Source organism: Panthera uncia, assembly GCF_023721935.1.
Source record: "Panthera uncia isolate 11264 chromosome B3 unlocalized genomic scaffold, Puncia_PCG_1.0 HiC_scaffold_1, whole genome shotgun sequence".
Taxonomy (NCBI): Eukaryota; Metazoa; Chordata; class Mammalia; order Carnivora; family Felidae; genus Panthera; species Panthera uncia.
The window spans coordinates 103,096,112-103,122,874 of NW_026057582.1; the positions used below are offsets into that span (position 1 = coordinate 103,096,112).

General features: G+C 47.9%; 2 protein-coding genes and 1 pseudogene across 7 annotated transcripts in view; 2 read left to right on the top strand and 1 right to left on the bottom strand.

The window, feature by feature from the left end:
• APH1B (aph-1 homolog B, gamma-secretase subunit) overlaps positions 1-26,763 on the top strand; it is a 140,526-nt gene that overhangs the window by 73,959 nt on the left and 39,804 nt on the right. Inside the window, exon 7 of one of the 2 annotated variants that reach the window (XM_049611732.1) lies at positions 2,428-2,713. The exons of the other annotated variant lie outside the window; for it this stretch is intronic. The gene's annotated coding sequence lies outside the window, so the exon portion shown is untranslated. Of the gene's footprint in view, positions 1-2,427; positions 2,714-26,763 lie in introns of those variants that run through there. 2 annotated transcript variants of the gene reach the window in all.
• LOC125908873 (keratin, type II cytoskeletal 8-like) overlaps positions 1-26,763 on the top strand; it is a 327,398-nt pseudogene that overhangs the window by 48,524 nt on the left and 252,111 nt on the right.
• CA12 (carbonic anhydrase 12) overlaps positions 1-26,763 on the bottom strand; it is a 51,922-nt gene that overhangs the window by 14,983 nt on the left and 10,176 nt on the right. For all 5 annotated transcript variants that reach the window (XM_049611729.1, XM_049611728.1, XM_049611727.1 and 2 more), the window contains exons 3-7: positions 4,798-4,977; positions 3,787-3,929; positions 1,348-1,443; positions 408-471; positions 67-224 (exon numbers count right to left, since the gene is read on the bottom strand). In XM_049611729.1, coding sequence (XP_049467686.1) covers positions 67-224; positions 408-471; positions 1,348-1,443; positions 3,787-3,929; positions 4,798-4,977 — 641 coding nt within the window. The remainder of the gene's footprint in view (positions 1-66; positions 225-407; positions 472-1,347; positions 1,444-3,786; positions 3,930-4,797; positions 4,978-26,763) is intronic.

A 26,763-nucleotide genomic window follows, 5' to 3' on the forward strand; every position in this document is an offset into this window, starting at 1 on the left:
GATATTGGGTGATGGTAGAGATGGAGGTGCCACATGGCCTCTGTCTCAGAAGAGCACGACAGTTACCTGCTCCTGGGAAATTTGCACAGGGTTCCGGAAAACCGTCCAGAGCACTGTGGGGTGGCAAGGAGGTGTGGTCAGGGAGCCTTTGTAGCGGTAGTATTCGTCAGGCCTCTCAGGAAGCAGCTCTTCAATGCTGAAACCCGGAATGAGCACTTCTTGGCCTGGAGAGACATATTGGGGAGATGGTGTCCGCCTTTCTCCCCATGGCAGAAGTGCTGCTGGGCATGCGACTGAGCCTAGAAATGTGAACAGCACCTGCCCCCTGCATTCATTTTTCTTCAGGTCACACGGGGGTGACTGTATTCTCCTCTCTAGGGGTAGATAAGCATCCAAGAACCCCTTACCTTTGTATTTGACATCTTGAAGGTGCCTGAAGATCTTGTCATAAGATGGATTAAAGGAACCCATCTGCAACATAGATGGGGCAGGTTGAAGTAGGACAGAATTATATAGGCTGAGCCTGGTGTAACAGTTGCTAATGGAAGGACTGGACTAGGGGTATATAGTCATCACTGCCAAGGTCCTCCCTGAAGGATTCACTTTACTAGGACAATTATGAAGGATCGCTAGCCTGTTACAGAGTGAGGGTGATGGTCCTGTCCTCTTGCATCTCAGGACGCGAGGCACTGAGTCCTCAGGGCACTGGGGCTTGAGCGTCGCGAGGCAAAGAATATAGCCTGTGCTCTTGGCGATCAGGCTTTGAGTCTGAAAGCCACAACTAGCATGTTTTCTAACCAGAACTCAAGGGAGATGTAGTACATACAAGCCAAGTCAGGCAAGCAAGCATGTCGAAAAACGAGGTACTTGTCTTATTAGGGAAATACATGCAAGCGAATCAGGAAACATTCCCATTTGGGGGATTAAGGAAAGAGCTCACTCCAGGGTCCATATAAAGACTACAACTTGGATGTTAGGAGTTGTGTAAGGGATTCGACACCTGATGAGGCAGCGCTGAATGATCCCCACCCCCCAACCCCATACACACAGGGCCTGCCTCGCTGGACAATTCCAAGCTTTATACAATAGGGCTAGCACCCAGTGCTCATTTTCTCCAGTGTTCCAAAGGACATTCCCATTTCTGCTGCCCAGCTACACAAAGTGCTGCCTCCTGGCCAAAAGACAAGGTCCCCTATGGGGGCATACCTCTGGCTCTAGAGGCAAGACACAGCCAAAATGAGAGTGAGCCACGCACATCCAACGGACGGGCAATTCAGGGACCAAATGCCGAGCGTGATACCATCCTGGCTTCAAATTTCATGTAAAACCCCTTTCAACATCTCTTACCTCTATGAGAACAGCTAGGACGGCGAGGCCTTCTGACTTGTTACTGGCGGTGCTGGCGTTGGCATACAGGTCCGAGTTATAATGGACGATATGCAGCTGCAGTGGAAGGAAAGCTGCTCACCATGGGTGGGCGACTCATGGGAACCTTTTGCTTTTGCAGGGGGAGGACACATATTTATCCCTCCGGTGGAAAAAGAAATCACAGCCCGGCTTTTATACGGGTTTAATCAGCCATATTTCAAGAGGCCAAAAAAACAAGGACGTTACTCTCTGAATGTAGATTCTTAGCATTCACAAAAAAATTCTAAGCTCATTTTTTCAAAGCAGGAATTACTTGTGATTATTAAAGTGAGGGAAAGAGAACGTTCTGAGAAATCTTGGGTTTCAAAAGTCTAGGTAACTGGGACGCCCAGGTGGCTCGGTCGGTTAAGCGTTCGACTTGATTTCGGCTAAGGTCTCGTGGTTGTGAGATTGAGCCTTGAGTCCAGCTCTGTACTGAGCCAGGAGCCTGCTTGAGATTCTTTCTCCCTCTCCCTCTGCACTCCCCCCCCCCCCGTCAACATTGCATGCACACATGCTCTTTCTCTCTCTCAAAAAAAAATAAATAAATAAATAAAAATGTCTAGGTAAGCATTAAGGTATTGTTATGATAAATTCTGACAATAGGTTGGACCTAGTTTTTAATCCAAAATGTGGTGTCTGTCACTTGTCCTCCAAAAAAACTATATTAGTAGATACATCTGTATATGTGACATACATTTTTGCTGAGTCTTTGCCTCTTGAGACTGTGACACGCTGAGATTTTCTCTTTTCCTTCATCTCTTTCTCCGTCTTACATGGTCGTAAATAGAATTCAAGCAGATTTTACTGAATACGGCTTAATGTTCCCCACCTTTCAAGTGGCCCTTTCTAATTTTCACAAGTGACATGACATCATTTCTTTTTTTAAGTAGTCCTCGCTATGAAGGATGTAGCCTGCCGCCTTGCCCCCCACCACGTTAGCTTGGCACAGCCTTGAGAAATGGGGGATTCTGTATGGCTGACACCCTGCAGGTCCTAGATCCGTATTTCTTTTTACAGCTGCCCTTTGAGTGTGCGGTCTGCTTCAGCACTTTTCTTACTGTGTTCAGATTAAACGGAGAGGAACAGAATTCCCTGCTGAAGAGATGAAGAGACTCTTCTCTATAGGACCCAATCCAGAAGAACTGTGCACTTTCAAGGACCCTCCACAGGGAATCTGCCACTTTCGGGTCACCTTGATGTATTTTCTCTATTAGAGACATTTATGGCCCATCTTCACCAGGCCCTTGGTGATGATGTGGCTTCATAGCAGAAAATATAATGATGAGAAATCCATTTAAATGCCCACACTCTCCCAGCCTACACCCTAACTCCTTCTTTATTCCCCGGGTGTAGGTAGAAGCCTCCACATTGCAATTAGCCTGAAAGAAATTGCAGTCCTGGGGTTTCAGAGATGGGCCTGGTTTGAAATGCGTGCCCCTCCAAGAGTGCCGTCCTATTGGGCCAGAATTATAGCCCCTCCACACGTGTAACTCTACCTATAATTAGCCTGAGACATTAAGCAGTTCAGCAGTTAAGAACAGAGGAGAGTGGTCATGTCATTATTTACCTTGGGCTCCACTGGCTGATCAGTAGCATTTATCTCCTTGTATTTATTGCCCTGTAAACAGTCAGAGCCACACCCCCAAGTTCTGTCCTCTGGGAGCACTTAAGTGGAGCACCTCAAGCACCCCCACCGTACCCCCTGCACACCTATAGTGCAGGAACAATGCTCCACTCCTTCCGTTTCCTCTGGGCATTTTGGGGTAGTGCCTCAGAACGACACAACACAATGTTGTGCTGACGTCCCAGACTATCCTCTTTGACTCTCTCATTGCCGTGATGTCCCGTGAATTATAATGCCAGTCTTCCCTTGGCTTGTGGCCCTGGGCCCCAAGGTTCCAAGCACAACCCATGCCCAGGAAAAGGAAAGCTGGAGTGGGAAAGGCCTGTGCAAACAGCATGGCTTGTGAAGAAAGATGGAGAAGGTGGGGGAAGCAATTAGCCCAGTAGGATTCAGCAGCGAGATACGATACGTCAGCCAGACAAGCCGGTGGGATCCCGATCTGTGCAGGCAGAAGAGCGATGCCGACAAAAGGGGCATGTGTGCCCCACTGTGCCACCCCGGGAGCATTGCCTTCTGAGCGGCGCCACTCAGTAAAGACAGAGACAAACTCCGTACGTTCAGGAGGAAGGGGACCAGGGCACCGCGGAAGAACCGCGGGGGGATGGGAGTGGCTCTGCCTTCCCTGAGTGGGTGTGTGGAGCCTGAAGGCAGCCCTTGCTTACGCTCTGATCTTCGCTGCACACCAGCCAGGTGGAGGGGTGCCAGACCACCCACCGCCAGGCAGCCTCTGCCGGCCTGCCCGCTCCACTCACCTCAGCAGCAAAGTGCTTCCCACCGACAGTGTGCTCGGAGCCGTGAGGGTCATTCTGGTTCCCCCAGTGCAGGTGCAGCTGGGCGGCACTGTAGCGGGACCGGAGGCCCTGGATGTGCATGTCCGAGGGCAGGTTCAGCCTCACTGTGGGGAGTGGAGCCTTCAGAGCCCTGGCCAGCTGAGCACTGCCTGAGAGCAGTTAGCGATGCGACACCGGCCCGGGGCCCAGACAGGAGGCAGGTGGATGCAGTGAGTGGAGACACAGCCTGGGGCTCAGAAACCTGGGCTCTTCTCCTGAAAATGTCCCCATTTCCCTAAAGCAATTCTAGTTGCACCAGCCCCTTCTAAGCTCCCCTGGGAAAAGGATGGCAAGAGCACTAATACTAGATGGGTGGGTGTGTTTTTACATATCCACATATTACACACCCAGCTATCAAGATAGAACCTTTAATGAAGTATCTTCCAAGCCATAGAATAATATAACAGCAACAATAATAATTGCTATTTATGAAGCATCTTCTGTATTCCAGATCCCCAACATACATAATCTCTAGTCTTTCCGCAGTACCCATCAATATACCCATTTTCCACATGAAAGCTCAAGGAGGTTAATATTCTTACCCAGAGTCTCATGACTCATAAATAGTCAAGCCAGGATTCAAATCCAGGTTTGTCTGACTCCAAAGCCTGGGCGACCCCACAGTGAGTTGCGTGGCTCCTGGTGTGTTTGCACCAGGGAGCCCAAGGGCTCAAGCCTGTCCCCCGCCTCCCCCCCACCCTGCCCCTTCCCAAGAAATGTGCTTCTTATGCGAGGCGCTGCCCTGGAAGAACTGCCTCCAGCATCCCCCCCAGTGAGTGGTCCAGGCATCTCTCATCCCTCCCCCCTCCCACCGCCCCATCTCTTGGGGGCTGTATTTCAGTGTAGCCCCCTCCCTGCCAAGGGCAAGAGAGCAGGCCAAGGAGCTGAGGGGAGCTCAGACATCCCCTTGCAGTCCTCAGAGGTCTCTCTCACCTGAATGGCCATCGTTGGTCAGGAGAAACTGCTCATTGGCAGAAACATTGTAGCCTTGGAACCCAAGGGGCACAAGGCTGGCGTCGTACTGGAGGATGTCACTGTGCAGGTCTATTGGGGACTGCAGCACGCCCCCACATGATGGGTACTTCTTGGACCAGCTCTTCTCACCATCTGGACCTGAAAGGGGAGATTCAGGCCCTAAAGTGAGTCCATTTCCCACAAAACTGTTTTCCTCACTTTCTAATTCTGTGTCCAATACAATCACTCCTTTTCTCCTCTTAATCCCCAGAGGTATATTCTTCGAGGCCCAGAAATCTCAGCCTCCTGCCATTTGTCCTTAAAGGGAGATGGGTATAGAAGGACTAGAGCAGCCCCATGCCACGGAATAGGGCCCACCAAGCTCCGTTTTCATTGCTCATATTTTGGCACAGTACACATCCTTTCCATGTGAGGACCTGTTGATATTCAGCAATTTAGCCTCTCTTTATGGAGCACCTATTATGAGCAGGAATTACTCAGGGTCTTGGGGCCACCAGGTTGAACACAACCATAGGGCCCCTGCTTGCCCAAGCTTGCATCCTCTGGGATGCTCCAGGCTGGAAAAAGTGGTGTCTTACTGACCACAGCTCCAGGAAAGTCTTCAGGGCTTGTGGATTTATAGATATGATCTTCTTGATAGGAAACCTTTGAGGACATTGACTCTTGATAGCCACATCCAGAGCAAGTGTAAAACCCCATCTGATAGGGATGCTTGAAAAATTCCAAGTAATTAGGGGATCACAGAGCTAAGTGCACAGTGTACCCTGAGAGAGGGTGACAACACTACAAACTAATGACAAACGATCAGTGAGGAGGAAGAGACTTAAAAATAAATCCTCCAGGGCTCAGGCTTCTTGCTAACTACCAGGTGATTGTCCTTCCTCTGGAAATGGAAATAAACAATCCAATCCCATGTTCAGATAAACTTTCTTACTCCCACAGGGAAAAATCTTTAAAGAATGTAAAGCTGTGCTTAAAAGATTATCTCCCGTGGTAATTAAATGGATTTTCAGGCTGAGGTTTCTCCAGAAAAGTGAATAATTGGCATGTCATGGCTCGTTAGGGTAAAACCATTGTGCCCTGTGGGCTCTGAGTTGGGGACCACGCTTTGCCATCTGGGGTCCATTCATCAGTATTTTGGCACCAGGAATGATGTTAACTGGAGCAGAGGGGAACAGAACTCCGCTTCCAGGAAGCCTTCCATAGACAGCGGCACCATTTCCCAAGAGTGTACGTGTGTATTCTGGTTCCCTACCCCTTGTTCTCTAACTAGGGGACTTCATCTGAGAGTAAGGAGAGTCTAAAGAAGAACGTGGGTGCCCGTGTTCATTTAAAATGCTATGAGGAATTGATCCGAGGTCTGGACACGCAGTGGAACCCTGCTAATTTTTCCGACTGTCAACCTTTGGATAGACCTTTTGGGAAATGTTAGGGCTTGAAGGGATTTCACCATCTCCTGTCCAACCTTCCAACAGACACCAGTTTCCTCACTTGCACAAGCCAGTCAGAGTCTTCACTGAGATATATTTTAATTTCCCAGACCTCAGAGCCCTGGACTCAGAAGCAACTCACACCAAGATGGCACAGGGAGAGGGAGGCCGGAGGACATCAAAGCTGTCACTCCATGGGGCAAACCGGAGTAAAAGTAAGACCGTTACTCAGCTGAGGGCAAATCCAAATTCCTTAGGGACAGTAGGAAGCATAGATGAAGCAATCATGGGGACCCTTCGAAACCCTCGGGTCAGGAAGAGGTACAGCTACCGGGTGGCAAGCCTTCTGGAGTGAGGCCGCCAGCCTTTTCTCTGATCACAACATCGTCTGGACCCACAGCCAGCGTGGCAGAAGGCTGCCAGCCAGGCACGAATGGAAAAACTCAGTGAGTAAAGAGGCGTAGCGATGAGATGATTTCTCCTTGCCCACATGACTAAAGGGAACTGGGTCAGAAGGACTTTCTCTTCCCAGAGCAGAGGTTCCAAAAGGTGTCATGAAGAGAGCCGTCTAGTGATAACTAAACCAAGAGCTCCTGGGGGACAGGGACATCTCTTGTTCATCTCTGTGAACTCATGCTGTGATTAGGGTCCCATGCATAACAGGCATTTAGTAAACAGCTTCCCAAAGAATAAAAGACCCCAAAGAACAGAGAGCTTGGGAAAAGGTTGTCAGGAGGAACTTTTCTTTTTCATTGCACCCTAAATACTCTTTGTTGGAAGTCACACTGAATTAGGTATTTGGGGGGCAGAAAGACTAGGGATATAAAAGGCAACAGAGTCTGTGTTGGCAAAACCTCCCGAGGAAAGAAAAGCAACTGCACAGGACCAGAAGAGTCCAGAAAACAAGATTTCAGCGCCAGCTGTCCCAGCACCTCGGTGAGTGACCTTGAGCAAGTCACATGCGCTGCCTGAGTCTCCTTTACCCTCGTACAAATGAGAGGATTGAACGCTGCGTTCTGGAAGTTCCATTCTGGCTCTCAGTTCCGAGACTGATTGAGATTACCTAGGACTAAGCACCTCCACCCTCGGTGTCAGGCAGGTTTGAACGGGTTGGAGACGGTTGCTCATGCCAAGGCAGCTCCTGGGCATGTGACAAGGTGCCCAGTGGGGAGCGGTGGTGAGGCTGAGCGCAGGGTGCTGCTACTCCGAGGTCTGGCTGGAAAGCCATCTGCATCAGGAACTTGCCACAGGTGTTGGCTGCCGTCCACAGGGGGCCTCGTCTTTGAGCCCCACTCGCAGGCGCTTTTATAAAAGGGGCAACAGGGTCTAGTAGAAAAGGCTACTCCTCCTGCCTTGTTATTATTTTTAGTAGTTTTGGTTGTTACATCTCTAAACTCTATAGGATCCGAAAGGCAAGAATTGCCCCATTTTACAGATGAAGAATCGACATTGAATGATTTGCCCTAAGTTAGACTTGGGCTCAGGTAACAGAGTTACCTTGCCTGGGTGCCAGGACCTCCATGCCCTTCTGTTTTAGTATGTACCCAGGAGATTTGGTGCATGCCTGTTACCCCCCTCTCCTGTGCTCGCCATGCAGGTAAGCATCATGTCATGTTCACCTGGCACGGAGCAGGCCCTTACTTGTTTACTGAGCTGGATTCTGATGCTAATTTTGTGCTTGTTCCTCTCCAGGGAAGCATGCACCTATGAATGCCGCTAGCTTCCCTTTTACCCCGTATAATTTATTTTTTCCCATTAAAAAGAAAAGAAGAAACTTAGGTCCTTTGCTCAGGTTCAAAATTTACCCTCCTAGCTTCCTCGTTTACCTGCCTGAGGGTTCGTTCTGTTTGGGGGCCACTCACTGAGAACAAAATCTGGTTGCTGCCATGGAGTCTGGGAGATGGTCTGCCAAGTATGGGGCTTCACCACAGTTCATAGGACCCTCCACCAGCACGTGGCAGCCAGTGTCCCCTTCTTGCACATCTGGGGACACTGTCAGAGCAGCCTCCCATCGTTGTGGCTTGTGAGTGAGACAGGTGTGAGGTGCTGTGTGGGTGGACACCAGGGCAGCCGGTATCAGGGCTGGGGGTGTTGTCAGTAGACCTCTCTCTGCCCCCCACCCCTCGCCTCCGCCTGGGCAGTTTGTGACTTGTTGCAGAGGCAATGCTGGCTTTTTACAGGCAGCTCCAGCCCGGGCTGTGGTTTTTCAACTTGGCCACGATTTTCACACTCATGCCAAGTGCTCTGGTGCCAGAAAACCGCCCTTGGGATGGACTCTTCCAAAAGAAGCATTTATTATTTCCAGCTATCAGAAAAATTCCACTTTTCTCATCTGAGTTTTGACTTTGCCTTTTCAGTTAGTTGGATTCCTCGCATGATCCTGATAAAGGAGATCGTGTGTATCTCCCAGTTTGTTTTTCCAAATAAAGTCCCGGCATTATTTCTTTTCCAGCACATGTTTTTCTGCTTTAGGCAAAACAGAAGTGGACCTCATTTTTGTTTTGAAATGTGACAAGAGATTAACATGGCCCAGCTCAAAATGCCTCTCGCGATCTCTGAGTGGGAATTATGAAGCTCGGGGTCCAAGATTTGATGCCCAAGGACCAGAATTTTTTTCCATGGAGAATTTCAAATACATACAACGGGGGAGAGGGGAGCACAGTGAAACTCCGTGTCCCTCAGCTTCGACAACTAACAATTTGCAGAAACAAATCGCACCCACTCTCCCCATCCCTGGATAATTTTGAAACAAATACAAATGTATTTTTTCTGTACGTATTTCAGTATGTGTCTCTAAAACACAAGGACTCAAAACCACAAGACCGTTACCACACTTCCAGAGTGAACGACTCCTTAATATTATCAAATCTAGTCAGAACTCAGTTTTCCATTTATCTCCTAACTGTTGAATGGTTTATTTGTAAGCTTCGGGGTTGAAGTACGGTCCACAAACTGCAGTTAATCAACCTGTGATGGCCTGGATCTCAATTCGATGGTGTGATGCCTCATCAGAGAACAACTGGCCCCACTCTTCCAAGGCTCCAGATCTCAGAGCCAAGCTGGCTGTGTCCATCCTGTGCCCTCACTTGGTCATGGAATCAAACAGAAACTGTTACCACCACCGTCTCCACCACCCTGGGGTAAGCCCTCATCATGTCCACCGTCAAGGCTTCCTGCAGAGTTCCGTGCCTCAGCCTCTCCTGTTAGCTGCCAGGCTCCTTTCTCTCATAACCGAGTTTAACCAGACTAACCAGACGTTGCCCTGCCTCTGTGGCACCACCCCTCCACCCCACCCCCCTTCTCCAGAGCACGCCCACTCCACCCAACAGATCAGAGCAGAGCCATAGCCATCTTTCAAGGCCTGTCGAGGCCTTCGGTGGCCCTCATACCCTCCCCCGCCAGCCCCCATGATCAGGCCGGCTTCCCCATTCTCAGAACAAGCTATGAACTAACTCAACCTTCCCATATGTTCTTATGCTAAAAAATGTGCTTAAAATGCCACCTTCTTTCCTCTTTGCCTTTCTGAATCCTGTTCACTCTTCCAAGTCCAGCTCAAGTCCTGCCAAAACTACTTCCAGGGCTTTCTCCCTGCCCCGGGACTCCTTGGCCAGCCTGCTGGGGGTTCACACGGTGGTACAGTGATATGAATACTCACTTAAGTCTCATGTGTGACTGCTGTCTCCAGACTAGCATATGAACCTGCTCCAGACTAGAACTCTGTCTACAAATTTCACAGTCCTTTTGAAGACTAGAGCTTTTTGTCATGTCCCTCCCCCATGTCTGATATAGCAACACTTACTAAACACTTAGTAAATTGATTTGGGGGATTTCTTAAGCTCATTTCAGAAATCTAACCATAAAGGGTTGAGAAAAGACTCTGTGTGTGTGTGTGTGTGTGTGTGTGTGTGTGTGTGTATATGTGTACATGGGCATGCGCACATGGTTATAGGAAGATGAGGATAACAAGAAGGGTTTTGTTCTTAATAGACTTAAGCATACTTCCATACAGAATGGAAAGGGGAGTAGAGAAGGAGAGTTGGATCCAGGAGAAAGAGGAACCTATGGATGGAGTGTGGCTCGGAGAAGACAGCGGGTTGGGGAGGGTCCAGCCAGCAGAGCACAAATTGATTCCAGGCTGAAGGAGGCACTCAGTAAGTATTCAGCAGATGAATCAGAGCAGGACACTGAAGGCTGCCTGGAAGTGAAACCCATAGACTGAAAACCTAGGCAGAAATCCAGGAGCTCAGCGGGCCCGCAATGCTGATCAGAGGGGATTGGCTATGGGAAGACAAACTTTCTCCACATTCTGCAGTATATGCAACCAAAGTGTGCCAGTGAGCCTAAACAAGTCAGTGTGATTTTTTTAAATGAACTTATATTTTGATATTTTCTTAATACATCTTGTGTCTTGTTTTAAAACTTAATTACAGAGAACTTCAAAGCAGGTGCAAAGGTACCATAAAATGTACCCATCTGTTAATCCATGATTAGTTTCGTTTTTGTCTGTCCCCCCACCACTGGATTACTTTGAAGAAAATCTGTGGATGCTTATCTAAAGATAAGGAGTCTTGGGGCGCCTGGGTGGCTTGGTCAGTTAAGCGTCCGACTTCGGCTCAGGTCATGATCTCACGGTCCGTGAGTTCGAGCCCCGCATCGGGCTCTGGGCTGACTGCTCATAGCCTGGAGCCTGTTTCAGATTCTGTGTCTCCCTCTCTGCCCCTCCACTGTTCATGCTCTGTCTCTCTCTGTCTCAAAAATAAACACTAAAAAAAAAAATTAAAGATAAGGAGTCTTAAAAAATAACCACAGTATTATTTTCACATCCAGAAACTGTTGGCAGTAATGCCTTAATGTCATCAGATATCCAGAGACTGTTCTGGTTTCCCCAATTGTCACATAAGTTCATTGAACAGTTTGTTTGAGTCAGGGTCCAGGTAAGGTTCATGGATTATGACTGGTTAATATGGCTCTAGGTTTCTGTTTAATGGCTTTAGGTCTCTCTTTCCTGCCCCCCCTTCATCTCTCCCCAATATGGGTGTATTTACTCTGTACATATATGAGGTATGTCTTTGCCTCAAGCAAATAATAATTTATGCAAGTAAATGGAGGATAATTTTATTATTTTATAACCTGTTTGCAGACATGGTATGGGGTAAGTAAAAACTTTATGGGTTGAGTAATTTCTTATATTTTTATGCCTGGTACATATACTGTAATAATAAAAGCACGGAGAGCGCCTTCGAAGATGAGAGCTATGTAGTTACTGCTACAATCGGATTCCGGTTTCTCACCGATTATTCTCTCTCCCTGACTGTACATCCTATGTGCTGAAGAATAATAAAAATTTTAATAAAAACATTGTCTGTAACTTGCACTGTATCCGATGAGTCTGGACAAAAACCAAAATGCATTCATTGTCATCCTATTTTGAGGTTTGTCTTTGAGCCTTTAAGTCGGTCCCTCAGATCCACCTGCTGCCCCTGACATTTCTTCATGGTCATCCTCTCTGAGGTAGACTCATCTCCGTGTCTCTGTGAACCCTTGTGCAGGCAGCTGCCTGGGAAGCCAGTCCTGTGCCACAGGCTCCAGGGCGTGTCTCTTCAGCGTGGCCGCCGAAACACAAAGTCAGATCAAAACTTGTGCCAACAGATAAAACCATCGTGGGAAGGTTTACAAGGTCTACATATTGTGGATGTTGACATGCCTTTTTTTCAACCAATAGTCAAAGTTTCAGTGCAATAAAAGTTTTCGGTCAGTCCCCCAAAGGATCTGACTATATAATGAAAATGGACCTAGTCCTGGCATGTATATACTTAAGTGGAAGTGATCACAGATGGTGTATCAAGTTTGAACACATTTAATGAAATCGATCATGTTTGCAATTAAAAATGGGTATTCAAATGTTGAATAGAGGAGGAAATTGCTACTCTCCTTGGAATGCTACTTTTTTTTTTTTAATTTTTTTTTTCAACGTTTTTTATTTATTTTTGGGACAGAGAGAGACAGAGCATGAACGGGGGAGGGGCAGAGAGAGAGGGAGACACAGAATCGGAAACAGGCTCCAGGCTCCGAGCCATCAGCCCAGAGCCTGACGTGGGGCTTGAACTCACGGACCGCGAGATCGTGACCTGGCTGAAGTCGGACGCTTAACCGACTGCGCCACCCAGGCGCCCCTCCTTGGAATGCTACTTAATTTTGAAGTTCATTCATTCATTTCTCCAACAAATGTGCCTACTATGTGCCCGACACTGTATTGGGTACTGAAGATGCAATGGAGAACAAAACAGATGTGGTCTCTGTCCTCATGGAGCATCCATTCCAGAGGAAGAGTCTGATAATAAAGTGCAAATAGGCAAACCAATACATAAATATAATAATTACAGTCTCCAGTCAGTGCTATGAAGGAAATCAGCAAGGACTAGGATGGAGAAAATGGAGGGATCACTGTGGACCAGGTGCTACAGGAAGGCTTCTCAGAAGAGGTGCCATTAAAATTGAGACGGAAAGGATGGATCTGAGCCAACCATGAGCAAAAACAGAGGGATGGCATTCCAGAGAGAGGGCACCACAAGCTCAGAGGACTTGCTGCAGCAGAGAGCCTATGTATTTTATATGCATGTGATGTATCAACTCAGAAAGAACCTAGGATATATCTGGCTTCCCCATGCCCAAGATGGGCATCGCCCTATGACAACGAATCTTTCGGCACCTGCTCATGTACACTCCTCTGTTAGGTCCCCCTTTCAGGGAGCTGGTACCCACCTTTCCCTGAAGGCCATCAGTCATGGTCCTGTGGCTAGAGCCATATGGAGCATGGCTAGGCCATAGGACCCCATTCAGAGGAGAAGGCAGCCTTTGGGGCCCCCTCTAAATCCATCTTGAAACCACACATCCTGAAGATGTCATTAGGACATGGGAGCCACGTTTTAAAACTATTTAATATATACTTTATAGGTCCTGCAGTTTACTTCCAAAGTTGATTAAAAGATATACAGCTTCTCATAGAAGTCCAGTGGGTTCAGCCTATGGGGAGTAGGGAGTTCCCACAGAGTCCACCCTAGCTGGGTTCTGGCCCCCCTGCAGAAGGCCATGTTCTGCCGTTTCTGCCTGTTTTCCTGCCAGTCAAGTGGAGAGGCATGGCCACAATAACCAAGATCCTGCCCGGAAGGAAAGGAGGCTAGCAGGGCTGTGGGTTAATGATTGGTGGATGAGGTCTTATGATTTTATTATAAACAAGTGGAGGCCAAGGAATCAAACTGGCATTTTCCTTTGTTAATGTTACAAATGAGTCAGAGACAGGGCAGTGAGCAAGGACTGGAGAGTCAGGGTTACTTATTATTTATACAGCTTAAAGCTGGATTGCTGAAGGAGGCCCATTCTTCTTCCTTGGATTTTATGTTACGGGTTAATAAAAAGGGAAAAGTTTATTTTTTAAGTTTATTTTTGAGGGAGACAGACAGAATGAGAGGGGGGAAAGGCAGAGAGAGAGGGGGACGGAGGACCTGACAATGTAGGCCTTGAACTCACAAACCTTGAGATCATGACCTGAGCTGAAGTCAGATGCTTAACCGACTGAGCCAGCCAGGCGCCCTGAAAAGGGAAAAGTTTTCTAAAGATGCTTTAATCTGTACTTTATCTCAAACTTTCCTCTTTGTTATTTCCATTAGTATTTGGGCCAGCTTGAGAGGGAGAGCTGATGCTGGCGTCAGCTGGGCCAGTTTGAGAGGATCAAGCCTTGCTTGGTGTCATTTCTGGCTTAGCTGTGGCAGTAGGGGGAGAAGAGGTGAGCTGTGAGACTGACCGCCAACTCAACTCTCTGCTAGCCCTCAGAAGCCCCTCCCCTCTGCTTGCCATATCTAGAGGTACCCCCACAGTAGCACTGGAGTTGTGGGGGGGGGGTGGAGGTACGAGGGTAAATATCTCTCCCTGCCCCTCTCTCCCCCTAACACAGGACAGAGTGTTTCCCACTCCTCTGCGCTCCTGTAGAGCCCTTGGCATTTCTCTTTCCTAGTAACACATACACTTTTCAAAATAGTATTTTCTATCTTTCTATCCCAGTAGACCAGTGGTTCAGTCTAGTCTCAGAACAGCTGTTGTCAAGCTTGAGTGACCATCAGAATTCCCTGGAGGGCTTTTTAAAACACAGATTGCTGAGCCCCACCTGCAGAGTTTCTGATTCAGCTACCAGGTGAGGCTGATGCTGCTTGTCTGGGGACCACACTTTGAGAACCACTGTCTACAGCAGTGTTTCTTAACCCTGGATTTACACTGGCATCTCTGAGAGCTTCTAAGTGTGCCCCTGGCCCCAGCCCCTGACATCTGGTTTAATTGGTCTTGGGTGGGATCCAGACACAGGAAGCCTTAAAAAGCTTCCCAGGTGATTCTAATGTGCAGCCAATTTGAGAAGAGCTGATGAAAAGCCCTTTCCAGATCAAAGGCCTTGAAGTTGGAGCCCCGGCTTTTACTCCCCATCGTCAGGGTAAGATTGCTTTTTTTTTTTTAATTAATTAATGTTTCATTGTGGTAAAATATATATAACATAAGTTTGCCATTAGTGACACTTGGTATATTCACAGTGTGGTGCAACATCGTCACTCTTTAGCTCCAGAACATTTTCGTCACCCCAAAAGGAAACCCCATCCTCATCCCCCATTTCCCATCCCCACCTCCAACCCCTGGTAACCACTAATCTACTTTCTGTCTCAATGGATTTGCCTATTCCGTATGTTTCATCTAAGCAGATCGTACAACATGTGGCTTTTCTGTCTGGCATCTTTCACATCATAGAACTGTTTTCATGGTGCATCCATATTGTAGCATATATCCGTACTTCCTTTTTATAGCTGAATTCTATCGCTTTGTATGGATATACCTTCATTTATTCATTCGTATTGTTGCTTTTTATTGTAGTTTAAATATCTGACTCTGGTTAAATTGCTATTCTGTTGTGTAATAAAGCATCAGTGCCTCTCCTGTGAGGGTTTTAGAAGAAGTGTGACTAGAGTCAGCAGAAAAGGAAGATGGAGAAAATGCAGGCTGCTTTCCTGAGAACAAGAGTCTAGGGGTCAACGAGGCTCTTACTTGAATGAAAAGGGGAACCTTCCATCATCATGCTAACAAAGGCATGTTCCATACAATGTGGTGTAGCCGTGTGCCCTCCCACAAGAAGGAAGTTGGTGGGAGGGCAAATTAAGTGGGCAGAGGCTGCCTTTGTGACAGGCTCTTTGGCGAAGAGAGATGTGAAAATGTCTCAGGTGCTCTGAATCATTGGTACAGCCGTCTCCTCTAGCTGACAAGAAGCTGCTTGTCTCCAACGCCACCCCCACCCCTTTGTTAAAAGGGTGAACCTGGGGGTGACAAACCGTGACTGCATTCGGGGTTAGACAGTAGGTGAGGGACAAAACTGGATATCTAAGTTGAATGTGGCCTTGGCAAAATACTTAGTTGTGGACCTTGGATGTCTGTTTACTAGAACGAGTACTTCCCCTTTCGCTTTTACTGTGATATCTTTCCTCCACTTTTCAGCCAAGCATCTCACAAGAATTGTTTAAGCTGCTGGCTTCTGCGTCTTCACTTCCCATTCAGACTCCCTGCCCTGCGACTCTGACTTCTGGGTCCATGTGCCACTGAATTCAAATAGACTCTTCAGCCCTCGTTTTTCTTGCAGCCCTTGAACCCAATGCCCCCACCCCCGTTTCTGAAACCTCTCCTCTTCCACTATCTGTAACTCACTGCCCCCTTAATGACAGCTGTCTTATGGTTTTGTTCTTGGCTCTTTCTTTACTTTCACACATGCCTCCGGACTGAGGCCATCCCCTCCCATGGTTTCAACACCACCTCTGCCCTACGCAGTTTCCTCCTGAGCTCCAGACCGGCTGCCTACTGGATGTCCCCATTCGATGTCCATGGCTCCCTGAAACCAGACATGGCTGGAGAGGAAGGCAGACAGACAGACAAACCATCAAAAAAGAATAACCAAACTTGCCATATTTTCCTCTCTTACCCTCCTCCTTCCAAAACCTCCCTTACTTCTTTCAAGGTTCTCTGTCTCAGCTGATGGTACCACCCACCACACCAAAGCCTGGAAACCCAATCTACCTCTTCCTGTCCTCTCCTTTGGCCCCATTGCTAGGCACAGAGACATAATGATTTTATTTTCAGGTATCTTTTTTAAAGACTTTTTATTTTGAAAAATCTTAAATGTATGGAAAATTGAAGGTACCACAATGAATTCCCATGTACTCTTCACCTAGAGTCACTAGTTGTTAACATTTTGCCACACCTGCTTTATTACTCGCTCTATATATACATATATATGCACATTATTATTGTTGTTACAGTTCCTCCTCAACCTGTGACAGGATTATGTCCCAATACACCCATTGTAAGTTGAAAATATCATGTAATTTGAAAATGCACCTAACCTCTCGAACATCTTAGCTCAGCCTCGCCTACCTTAAACATGCTTAAATTAGCCTACAAATGGGCAAAAGCATCTAACACAAAGCCTAGTTTATGAGAGAGTGTTGACTATCTCATGTAATTTGTAGAGTGCTGGGCTGAAAGTGAAAGAGTGCTTGTCTGGATACAGGATGGTTGTAAGTCCCTCAGGTCTGTACCCTCGTGATGGTGTGACTGCCTGGGAGCTGCAGCCGCCCTACCTGGTGTCACCGAATGGAATCACACCAGGTATCCCTAGCCAAGGAAGAGATCCAAATTCACAATCCCAAGTATGGCTTCTACTGAATGCGTATCACTTTCACACCGTCCTAAAGTGGAAAAATTGTAAGTTGAACCATCACCAGTTGGGGCTATCTTTTGAGAGGAAGTTTTAGACCTCATGCCTTCCTGTACTTAAATACTTACATGTCTGTCTCCTGAGAACAAGGACATTGTCCAACATAATCACAATATAACAATCCCAGTCACGAAATTTAACAATTAGTACAGTTACCTAATATACAATCAACATTCAAATTTTTTGTACCCAGTCTCAAAGGATCTTCCCATAGATTGCCTATGGTAACGTTAAAATGGAAAGCTACAGGCATTATCTTAACCATGTGATCAAAATTATCACCAATCAAGAGCCTCCTGATGAAATACATAGATATTCAAGGACACATTATTTCTACGGTATTCATGCCAAAACGGACAGCCTAATCTCATGAGAAACCCTCAGACAAACTCAAATTGAGAGACCTTCTAGGAGATATCCAGTCTATATGCTTCAGAAATGTCAGAGCATGAAAGGTCTAAAGAGGCATGCATTGAGTTACCTGGATTGACTCCTCTATCAGCAAAAGTGCTATCAAGGACCACATTAAGTTTCTTTTAAACTTGGCCTTCATGTGTTCCCACTGGCACAGCCTTTGTTCAGACCCACAGCTCCATGTCTGTCCGCCTTGTCTGGCCTTGTCTCTCCAGGCTTACCCCACAGCCCTCGCCTCTCCACACTAATTCACACCACTTCTGAACATTACTGAAAATTCTTCAGTGGCTCTTCAAGCCTTTAGGATTAATCCCAAGGCCTTTGCTGCAGCCCTCAAGACCTTTGTGATCCCCCCTTCTCCAGCCTTTGCTTTCCCCACTGCCACCTGTCAAAAATCTGAGGTCAATGGAGGGGGGACCTAAAATTTCAACCAGACTAACAAGTTAGGCTACCACAGTTTCATGGGAAAGACACGAGACTCCTGAGTCAGAGACAAAAGACAGTTTAATACTCACAGCAGTAGCAGAGTGACATTTGTGTCTGTTTCCCAAGCCCCAATTCCACAGGGTACTACAACGAGGGCCAGGTGACACCTGCACATGCCAACTGCTCCGCATCATGGCCAAGCAACTCCCAAGTTGGGAAAACCTGCCCAACTTTACCCCCAAGGGAGATACTGTCTTTATCTTATTGGATAGCAAACAAACCTGCTCTCTGCCCTGGAGGGAGACACTGTCTCTGTCTTCTAAAACTATTTGCTACATACACATCCTTGAAATGATTGTCTGGAACAAAAGCCATCAGTGCCTCTGCCCACAGATTTGCTGAAACACAAGAGACCTAGGGAGAACAAGCTCCCAACACCACTCCTCAAACACTAGGCTGCTGCCACCCTGATTCTCTAACCACTCCACACACTCTTACCTGCTTTTTGGACCTCTCTTGCCTTCAGTGGAAAGCCATCCTCATCCCTAAAACACACACCACCCATGCACATAAACATTCACATGCTCTTCTTGCTGTGCTCCTTTGTCTTTCAAGAAACAGCTCCTCAGGCAGGCCTGACAGTCACTCTGCCTCCAAATTGAGGCTTGTTGTCATCTCTCCGTGTCCACAGCTCCAGCACACATTGTCATAGCACTTAATTTGCTCCACTCTAATTGCCTGTTTACATGTCTGCGGGTCCCTTGGCTGTCAACCCATTGAAGGCAAGGGCTGTGTCGTGCTTGTCTCTAATCCCAGGACCAGCCCAAAAAGGAATCATTAAGGACTGCTGGCAAGAATAAGTGACTCTGTGAATGAACTGTTATTTTATAGCAGCCAGCAGTTTCTTCCTGTCACTTGAGGTAGAGTCAGATGTACAAACCCTTGAAGCTGGAAGATTGGCATGGGACAAGGGGTGGGGCAGGTGTGGGGTTCATAAGCACCTTCAACATTCTGGGGGAGGAGCCAGAAATTTGTCCACGGGGAAGCCCTCCCCGTGTTGTAGGATGGAGCACTTGGATAAGCCTTCTTAGCTCTACACACCTGAGGCCTGGAACTACCCAATGTTGCTATGAAAACGTAACCCTGCTGTAGCCATCCAAATGCTCGTGTTTCAGGCTGAGACGCTAAGCGTTCTGTTTAGTGACCCAATGATACAACCTGGGTGCATCTTTAACAGGTCTGTGTCCTTGCAAAGAACACTGTTTTTCTAAATATGAATTTAGGTGTCCTGAACAGGAACATTGTTGTCCCACTTGTGATGTTATTTCCAAAGTTTAAGTCATTGTGGTCAAGAGGAGTGACATTACCCCTCCGGGGACATTGGCAATGACTAGAGACATTTTTGGAATCCCAGCTGGCAGGTGCTACTGACATCTAATGGGTAGAGGCCAGGGATGCTGCTAAATATCCTACAATGCACAGGACAGCCCCGCACGACAAAGAATTATCCTGCCCAGAATGTCAGCAGTGTAGAGGCTGAGAAGCCCCAGGCTAGTCTATTGTGACTTCCTCTTCTCGGCGGTATGGAAGAAGGACCAGGTCATACAGTGCAGAGGAGGTTTTTCTTGAAGGAGTTGGGTGCTCTCACTGTGAATCATCCTGGGGCCACAAAGAGGAATAGAAACCTGGTGTCAGGGAGGAGGGAACACAGTCAGGAGGACTCCAGGCCAGGAGACGAAGGCCGGTGCCTACATGGTGGTAGGGGACCCATGGCAAAGGGATGATTGTTGCCCTCAGGGAGATCTGTAGACTGTAATTGCCTGTGTCATTCCAGGGCCTGAACCAATTTTTTTTTTTTTTTTGCTAAATCCCAAGGCCTAATGAATTGTTTTTTAGTGTTAGTGTTTTTTGTTTTTGTTTTTGTTTTTTTACACTACCATATAATGAGCGCTTACTATGTACCAGGTATCACTCTGTATCTGAGGTTGGCCAATATTTTCTGCAAAAGACCAGAGAGTAAAATATCTTAGGATTTGCAGGCTGTACTGTTTCTGTCACAACTATCCGGTCCTTTTGCTATAGTGCAAAAGCGGTCCTAGCAACTGCGTCAGTGGATGCATGGAGCCACACACCAAGAAAGCTTCGGCTACAGAAACAGGTGGTAGGCTGCCTTTGGCCCACGGGGCATAGTTTGCCAATCCCCATTCTGTATGCGTAACATCTGTTAATTTAATCTGCGTACGAGCCCTATGACATAGGTACTATACTCTCATTTAATAGAGGAGGTGACTGGTGCACAGAAGTTTGAATAATATGCCCAAAGTCATACTGCCAGTGAGTAGCAAGGCTGGGCTCTGACCTTGGCAGTTCATACTGGCCACCATGGCAGCTCCCAGCGCACTTTATAGGGTACAGAGCCCGGGCATCGGCATTGGTTACAGGGTGGTTAAGAGGTGACCGGCAGGTAGGCCCTGGGTAACCGTCCAGAGCTAGAGAGGAGGAGCAGCCATGGAGGCATTTGTGACCTTGTAAACATTCCCCAGGGAGTCTGGGAATCATGAAAAGAAAGGATCTGGTAAAAGACAAACTTTCTGCAGTTACCCTTGGTGGAAGCTGAACTAAAGTGAAGGGTGACTGGCCTCGAAACACGGGCCTGATGTTAGCTCAATCCTTCACTTACCAGCTTTCACAATGAGGAAGTTCTTTCTGATAGCTAACCTACAGCACTCTTGCTGTTACTTAAAGCTACTCCCTCAGTTTTCCTGTCTAGTGAGAAAAGCTGCTTTTTCATGGGTCTCTCCCACCTGAAGACCTCATCCCGGCTACTTCTTACTATCCCCTTTCCGGAGAGGCATGAGGCACAGCAGGAGGGCTTTGGAGCCCTCAGGCTGAGCTGCTAAGCACAGCTCTGCCACTTACAAGCTGTGTGACCTTGGGCACATGTCATCGATGCCCTGAGCTTCACTCAGAAAATGAAAGTGACAGCACCTCCTCCCATCCCTGTCATGAGGAATAAATGTGGTAGCGTAAGATCAGTGTCTAGATGTGACAGACTCCCAAGACAGGCTGGGCCCTGGGCCATTCTGAGCTAAATTGTCTCAATCCTTTCTCTTGCGGGCCATTTGCCAACCTTTTCGAGCAAGCTCTCCCTTTCGCCTCGCTGGAAAATAAATCTAGGGTTCCCTGTGTGTCTCCGTTTACTTCTAATGAGATATGCGTGGTGATGTGGCATTTCGTTTCAGACTGGCTTTTACCTCTGAAATCCTATCATCCCAGATCAAGTGTCACCTTCTCCCTGGTGACTTCCCCAACTCCCAAAGCCAAAAATACGCAGAGAAATAAACCCTTCTTTCCTCCTTCACTCAACCAATGTTTCCCAAGCATCTTGCCTGGGCTGGGGTCTGTGCATCTGTCCAGGCAGCCCCTATGGGGAGGGTGTCGCTCCCCACAGGCCATGCAGTTATGTGCTCCTTCTGGATGACCCTCCTTGAGGCTGGAAATGGCTCCTTGCTCAGCCCCGTACCCTGCAGAGGCCCTAGAACACTGCCCTGCTTGCAGTAGGCTTATGCTAAAAAAAAAAAAAAAAAAAAAAAAAGCCACTGAAGCAAAAACTTCTCCAGTGATAACTGGACACGTTAATCTTCACTGGAAAGCAAGCGCTTGGCTATTATTACCAACCCAAGAGGCACCTGTGCTTCGGGGGACAGTTATGTGAAAGGAGAACACTAAGTTCCTGCAGTTCTCCATTTCTCTCCAGGGTGTAGTAAGTTTTCGGACCGGGCAGCTTTGCATACTCAGTGTTACTTGCACACCTTCCATACTCAGGGATGGGACACTCCCTCCTTCATCCTTGCTGACGGACACATTGAAGCATCGCACCCAAAGGTTTATCAAGAGCCGGGGAGGTTCTTGGGTCACTGCCAGAAGGAGGCACAGAGGAGTCACTTGTAAGATTGCACCTGAGGGTCCCTCCAAGCTGAGTGTGTAAACAGACCATGGCTCAGAAGCCAGCCGAGAGGCTACGCCAGCTCACAGGCTAGGGGATGGAATTGTGAGCGTGTGTGAGTACAGACGCATCTCAGAAAGCAGATACTCACATGAATATGGATGTGGGCGTGCATGTGTGCATGTGTATGTGGGTGCATAGGCACACCCTCCTTCCTGAGGAACCAGGACAGAGCACAATGGTCAGGCATTCCTCTTCAGTCTTGCCGGCTGCCTCTAACCCTGCAGTGTCCCGTGCTCACACGACACTTGCCGACTAGATGCTCCCTCTGCCCCTGCCACCCAGCCCACTCACTTGACCTCCTTTTCTGACCTGCTTCCTCACCTCAATTCGTCCTCTACTCCCTACTCTTCCTTCCAACGCTGATCCTTCTGATTCCAATGATCACATTCCTTTAGCTGCCCTTCCTCTTCCTAAGAATCTGAGAAGGGTATTGATTCAGGAATGCCCCCAGAGGAACCCCGACAACAGTAACAGCCGTGTGTTGCCAACGGTAACGATGGCGGGGGGGGGGGGTGTGTGTGTGTGTGGAATCTATTGATTTTTTTCCTACCAACCACACTGGTCCTTGATCTACATTTCCCATGAGTGTGGCACATGGAACCTTATCAGATATTTATCTATGTCAAAACGTATTGTGTTTTCTTTAACCACTAAGCCTTTTATCCTGACGAGGGGAAGAAAAGTACGTTAATTTGGCATAATTTGTTCCTGGCAAATCTACATTATTTACTTTAAAAAAAAAAATCACTGCCTTTCCTCAAGGGCTTTTACACAATGTCATGATGTGCAGTCTAGGGCATGCAACACCTGGTATAAAATAAACATCCGCAAAATGACCGGGAAAGCACATGCAATGGGAACCGGGAGACACAAGTTCTGGTCCTGGCTCGGTGCCTCCTGCTCTGTTTGGGCCACCGTGGAACTGTGAGTTTCCCCTGCCTCATTTGTAAGTGGGGGTGGGGTTTGGCTACATCAGTGTCCCATACACGCACACACACACACACACACACATACACACACCCCAGGATCCCACGTAGGCAATATGGCAGTCTGGATGCCAGTTTGAACAGAGAAAGGCACTCATCCACAATCAGGCTTCACCGTGTCTACATTTCTGTTAGGTGTCTACATTTCCAGCTGATTTATACCAACAGGTCATTACCCCTATCCCCCCTCCCGTGGTTCAGACCCCTAAGCCCCTCTCCCACATCCCTCTGGCCTCCCTTTCTCCAGTGTTCACGCTCCATTCACTCTCTACCCTGCAGCTGAGATGATCCTTCTAAACTGCTCATCTGATCACCTCAGGTTTGTACTTGGAATGCTCCAGCAGTCCCCTGCTGCCTCCAGAATGAGGTCCTAACTCCTCAGCTGGCTCACACTCGTCACACTCTGGCCCTGGCCTGCCTCCCCAGCCCCAGTCCCCCTCATCAAGGTTCTTGGGTGGTCCCTAGAACATACCAGCCTAGGTGGTCATTGCATAGTTTGTCCCTTGGCCCCCAGTGCCCTTTCATGCCCTGCCCTTTGCCTGGCTTGCTCTTATCTGTCCTCCAGATCTCAGATTAGATATCACCTCCTCTAGGAAAGCTTTCTCTAGTCCTTTCCCCCAAACCCTAGGTGAGGTCTCTTCCATGCTTCATCTCTCTGTATTGTAAGGCCCTGTCTAATTCACTGTCTCCTCCCAGATTCACAGTTCCACAATGGTAGAGACCATGCCTTACTCGTCATTCTTTAGCATCTAGTCCAATACTTGGCACTTAGTATTCACTCAATATTTGTGGAGTGAATGTGAACCAATTATCTTGGGCTAACTGAAAACTCTGATTGGTTTTTATGTGCATCTTTGATTAATAACAAAGGAGAAAGATTATTTCATTAATGTATTAATTTGCTAAAACAAATCTTTTAAGCAGTGGTGCCCATGGAGGGGGCAGAATAAAAAAGAGTGGTAGAAATCTAGAGTATCCCTACTATAAGGTCCCTTCTAGCTAAAAATTCCAGAAAGCTATTTGTTGTAACCTTTTGGCTCAGGACCAGGAAAAATATCTAGAAACCAGAAGGGTGATATAAGGAAGAATCTTTAGATTTGTAGGTCATAGAAGAATAGACAGTTACTCGAGTCAGAGCCACCAATTTGCCTCTGGGCTTCCTGGTGGCCAAAGCCAAAAGGGAAACAGTCATTTGCATGATTGCCTCAGACTTGCTACAAAATGTCTTGGGGAGGGGGGGGAGTTTTTGTTCAACAACCTTAAAAGTCACCTTTTCTCACTTCTCCACTCCTCGTCCACCTCCCAGAAGGTGGAACACCCAGGAACAGCCGCTGCTACGACAGCACTAGGCACCATTTGCCAATGTCCTTGTTCCCTGCTTTAAGTAAATCTCACTTTGAACATAAGGAGCCTTTCCAGAGTGATCAGCCCCTGGAAGGTGGGGGCTGCCTGAACCTTGCCCTGACTGTGCTGGTGTCTGGACGGGTCTCATCCAGTTCACCCAGGAGTCACCCAACTGATCTAGTCACCAGTTAATGGTTGCAAAACCATTTAAAAAGTTAAGATGATTTAAACAAACCATTCCGAATTACACCAGTTCTGAGTCAGCCTTTATAGGCAGAAGGAGGTGCAGCTGGCGTTTCTTCCTTCCTGGTTGGCATAAAATCGAGTGCTTGTGAGGAAATCAGGGAGCTTGCTTCTTAAAGAAACACTTTTGTTAAAAAAAAAAAAAAGCTCCTAAATTACTTTGTTTATGAGTACTTGTAATATTATCAAACAGAAAGCATACATCAACCGAAAATGGGAAAACGTTATAGTTTAAAATCAAATATGATGACCCATCATTCCCGTATGCTGTGTTGGGCAGTGTGCGTACCAGCCATTATTTTTACACTTTTTTGCCCCCACTGTTTTCACTATTGAGTTATCAAAAGTAATCATTTCAGCTCCTTTCCTCGTGTTCTTAGCATGTAACAGGGTGCTTCTCAGTGAGTATTTGTGGAACAACTACCATATTTCATTGCTTCCAGACACCATTGATGGTATGTCCCTATTTCAGAGATGCTAAAATGTGGGGGAAATGTGCGTCTGAGAATCAAGCCATTATGGTCCTTGTCCAAGGCAGGCACTTGGCCACATGGTGTGGCCCCTGGAAGTCTGGCTGTGCTTCTGGGCTTCTGTACCCCTCACCCCTGTGGGTGTCGCTGCATAGGACGGTAACAGAGCAGGAAGGAAGGCCCTCCCGCCCAGGGGATTGCAGAAACGGTCTCGGATCCATTCTCTCCCTCCCGGAAAACCAGACTTTCCAGTCCCTGCCTAGAGCCTCCTTCACACACCTGCTTTGAATTCAGCCTTTTTTTGCTTTAAATCTTCCTTTGAGCCAGTTTACCCCAGAGGTTCCTTTCCGTTCAGTGCTGAGGCTGGGCTGCCAAGGGCTTTCACCAGCTCCTGGGGGGCCCTGTTCTGCCCTCACCAGGAGGCCTGGGGCAAAGGGCAGGAGGCGCAAGTCTGAGCACCGCAGAAGGCCTGATGGGGCCCCTGAGGAGACCTGCTCCTAGCTCCAGTCAGCCAGCTCTCACCCTGCGGTCCCAAAGCTTGACTCTGCCTCAGGTGGGTGAGGGTTTCTGCCTGGGGCTGGGCTTACTTAGCTCACAATCCTCACAGCCCAGCCTCAGGTTTCTGCCCAGGTTCAGACCTCCACCCTGGCATCCTAAATCAAGGATCAGCCTTGGCGCTTCCCAGGGGCTGGGTCGGGAGGCCAAGGAAGCTGCAGTGACTTCAGCTGTCTGGCTGAGGTGGCTGAGGTGGCTATGGCTGTGGAGCCAGGTATCTGGTCCCTAGAGGCCAGAAAAGCACCAGGGAGATGATGTCTGACTTCTCCCTGGCCTAATGGACAGAGCTAGAAGGAACATTCTGGCCTGTGAGGAGCTCGTGTTTTTTGCCCGGTCCCTTTCTTTCTCACAAAGGAAATGTCCATTTGCTCAGAATACAAAAGGAGTACCTCCTTGCTATTAAAAGCTCAGGCAATTCAGAAAAGCCCGAAGAAGCAACCCCCTCCCAACCCAGATCACGTCCGTTTGGTGCGATAGGGTTTACAAGGCATTTTCCCACATATTAGCCAATATAATTCCCCTCTGTGGGGTGGAGGGAAAGAAAATGGTGATTAGCTGTATTAGGGGCTCACTATGTGCCAGGCTCCACTAGGCTCTTTCCACACGTGATCTTACTCAATCCTCCATGAAGCAGACCCATGCTTCTCAGACACCAGTGGGCCTCAGGATCCTCGGGTGGGCTTCCCCAAATAGATGGCTGGGCCCAGCCCCAGTTTTTTAATTTGTAGGCAGATCTGGGACGGGCCTGAGGTTTTGCGTTTCTAACAAAATCAAACACGGTGCTTTTGTTACTGCCACAGAACCGGAGCTGAAGAGGTTGCTGTTTCCTCCCAGCCTCCTTCATGTGTTCCTCTTCCAGTTCTTTCTTAGTGTTTGGGAAGGGCATCGCGAGTCCCACGTGACGCTGATGCTACTGATCTGAGAACCACGGAGTAGACGCTATTACTCCCATTCGGTAGTTGAAAAACACTGAAGTTCAGAGAGGTTAAGTTCCTTCCCTAAGGCCATTCAGCCAGAAAGCGGCCCAGCAGATATTCATGGAGGTCTGCCTGGGTCTGGGTTCCATACACTTTCCACTTCTTCCTCCTGGTTTTCTGCCTCCCCCACTCCCGAGCCACTACACCTGCCTTTAGGAACGAATCCTGGCTTCCCTATGGTACTACCCAGCTGGTAAGGCCAGCCATGAACACTAAAATGCAGGCATTTTGGTAGCTACAGGCCAGGATCCCCCCGAACACACAAACCTCAA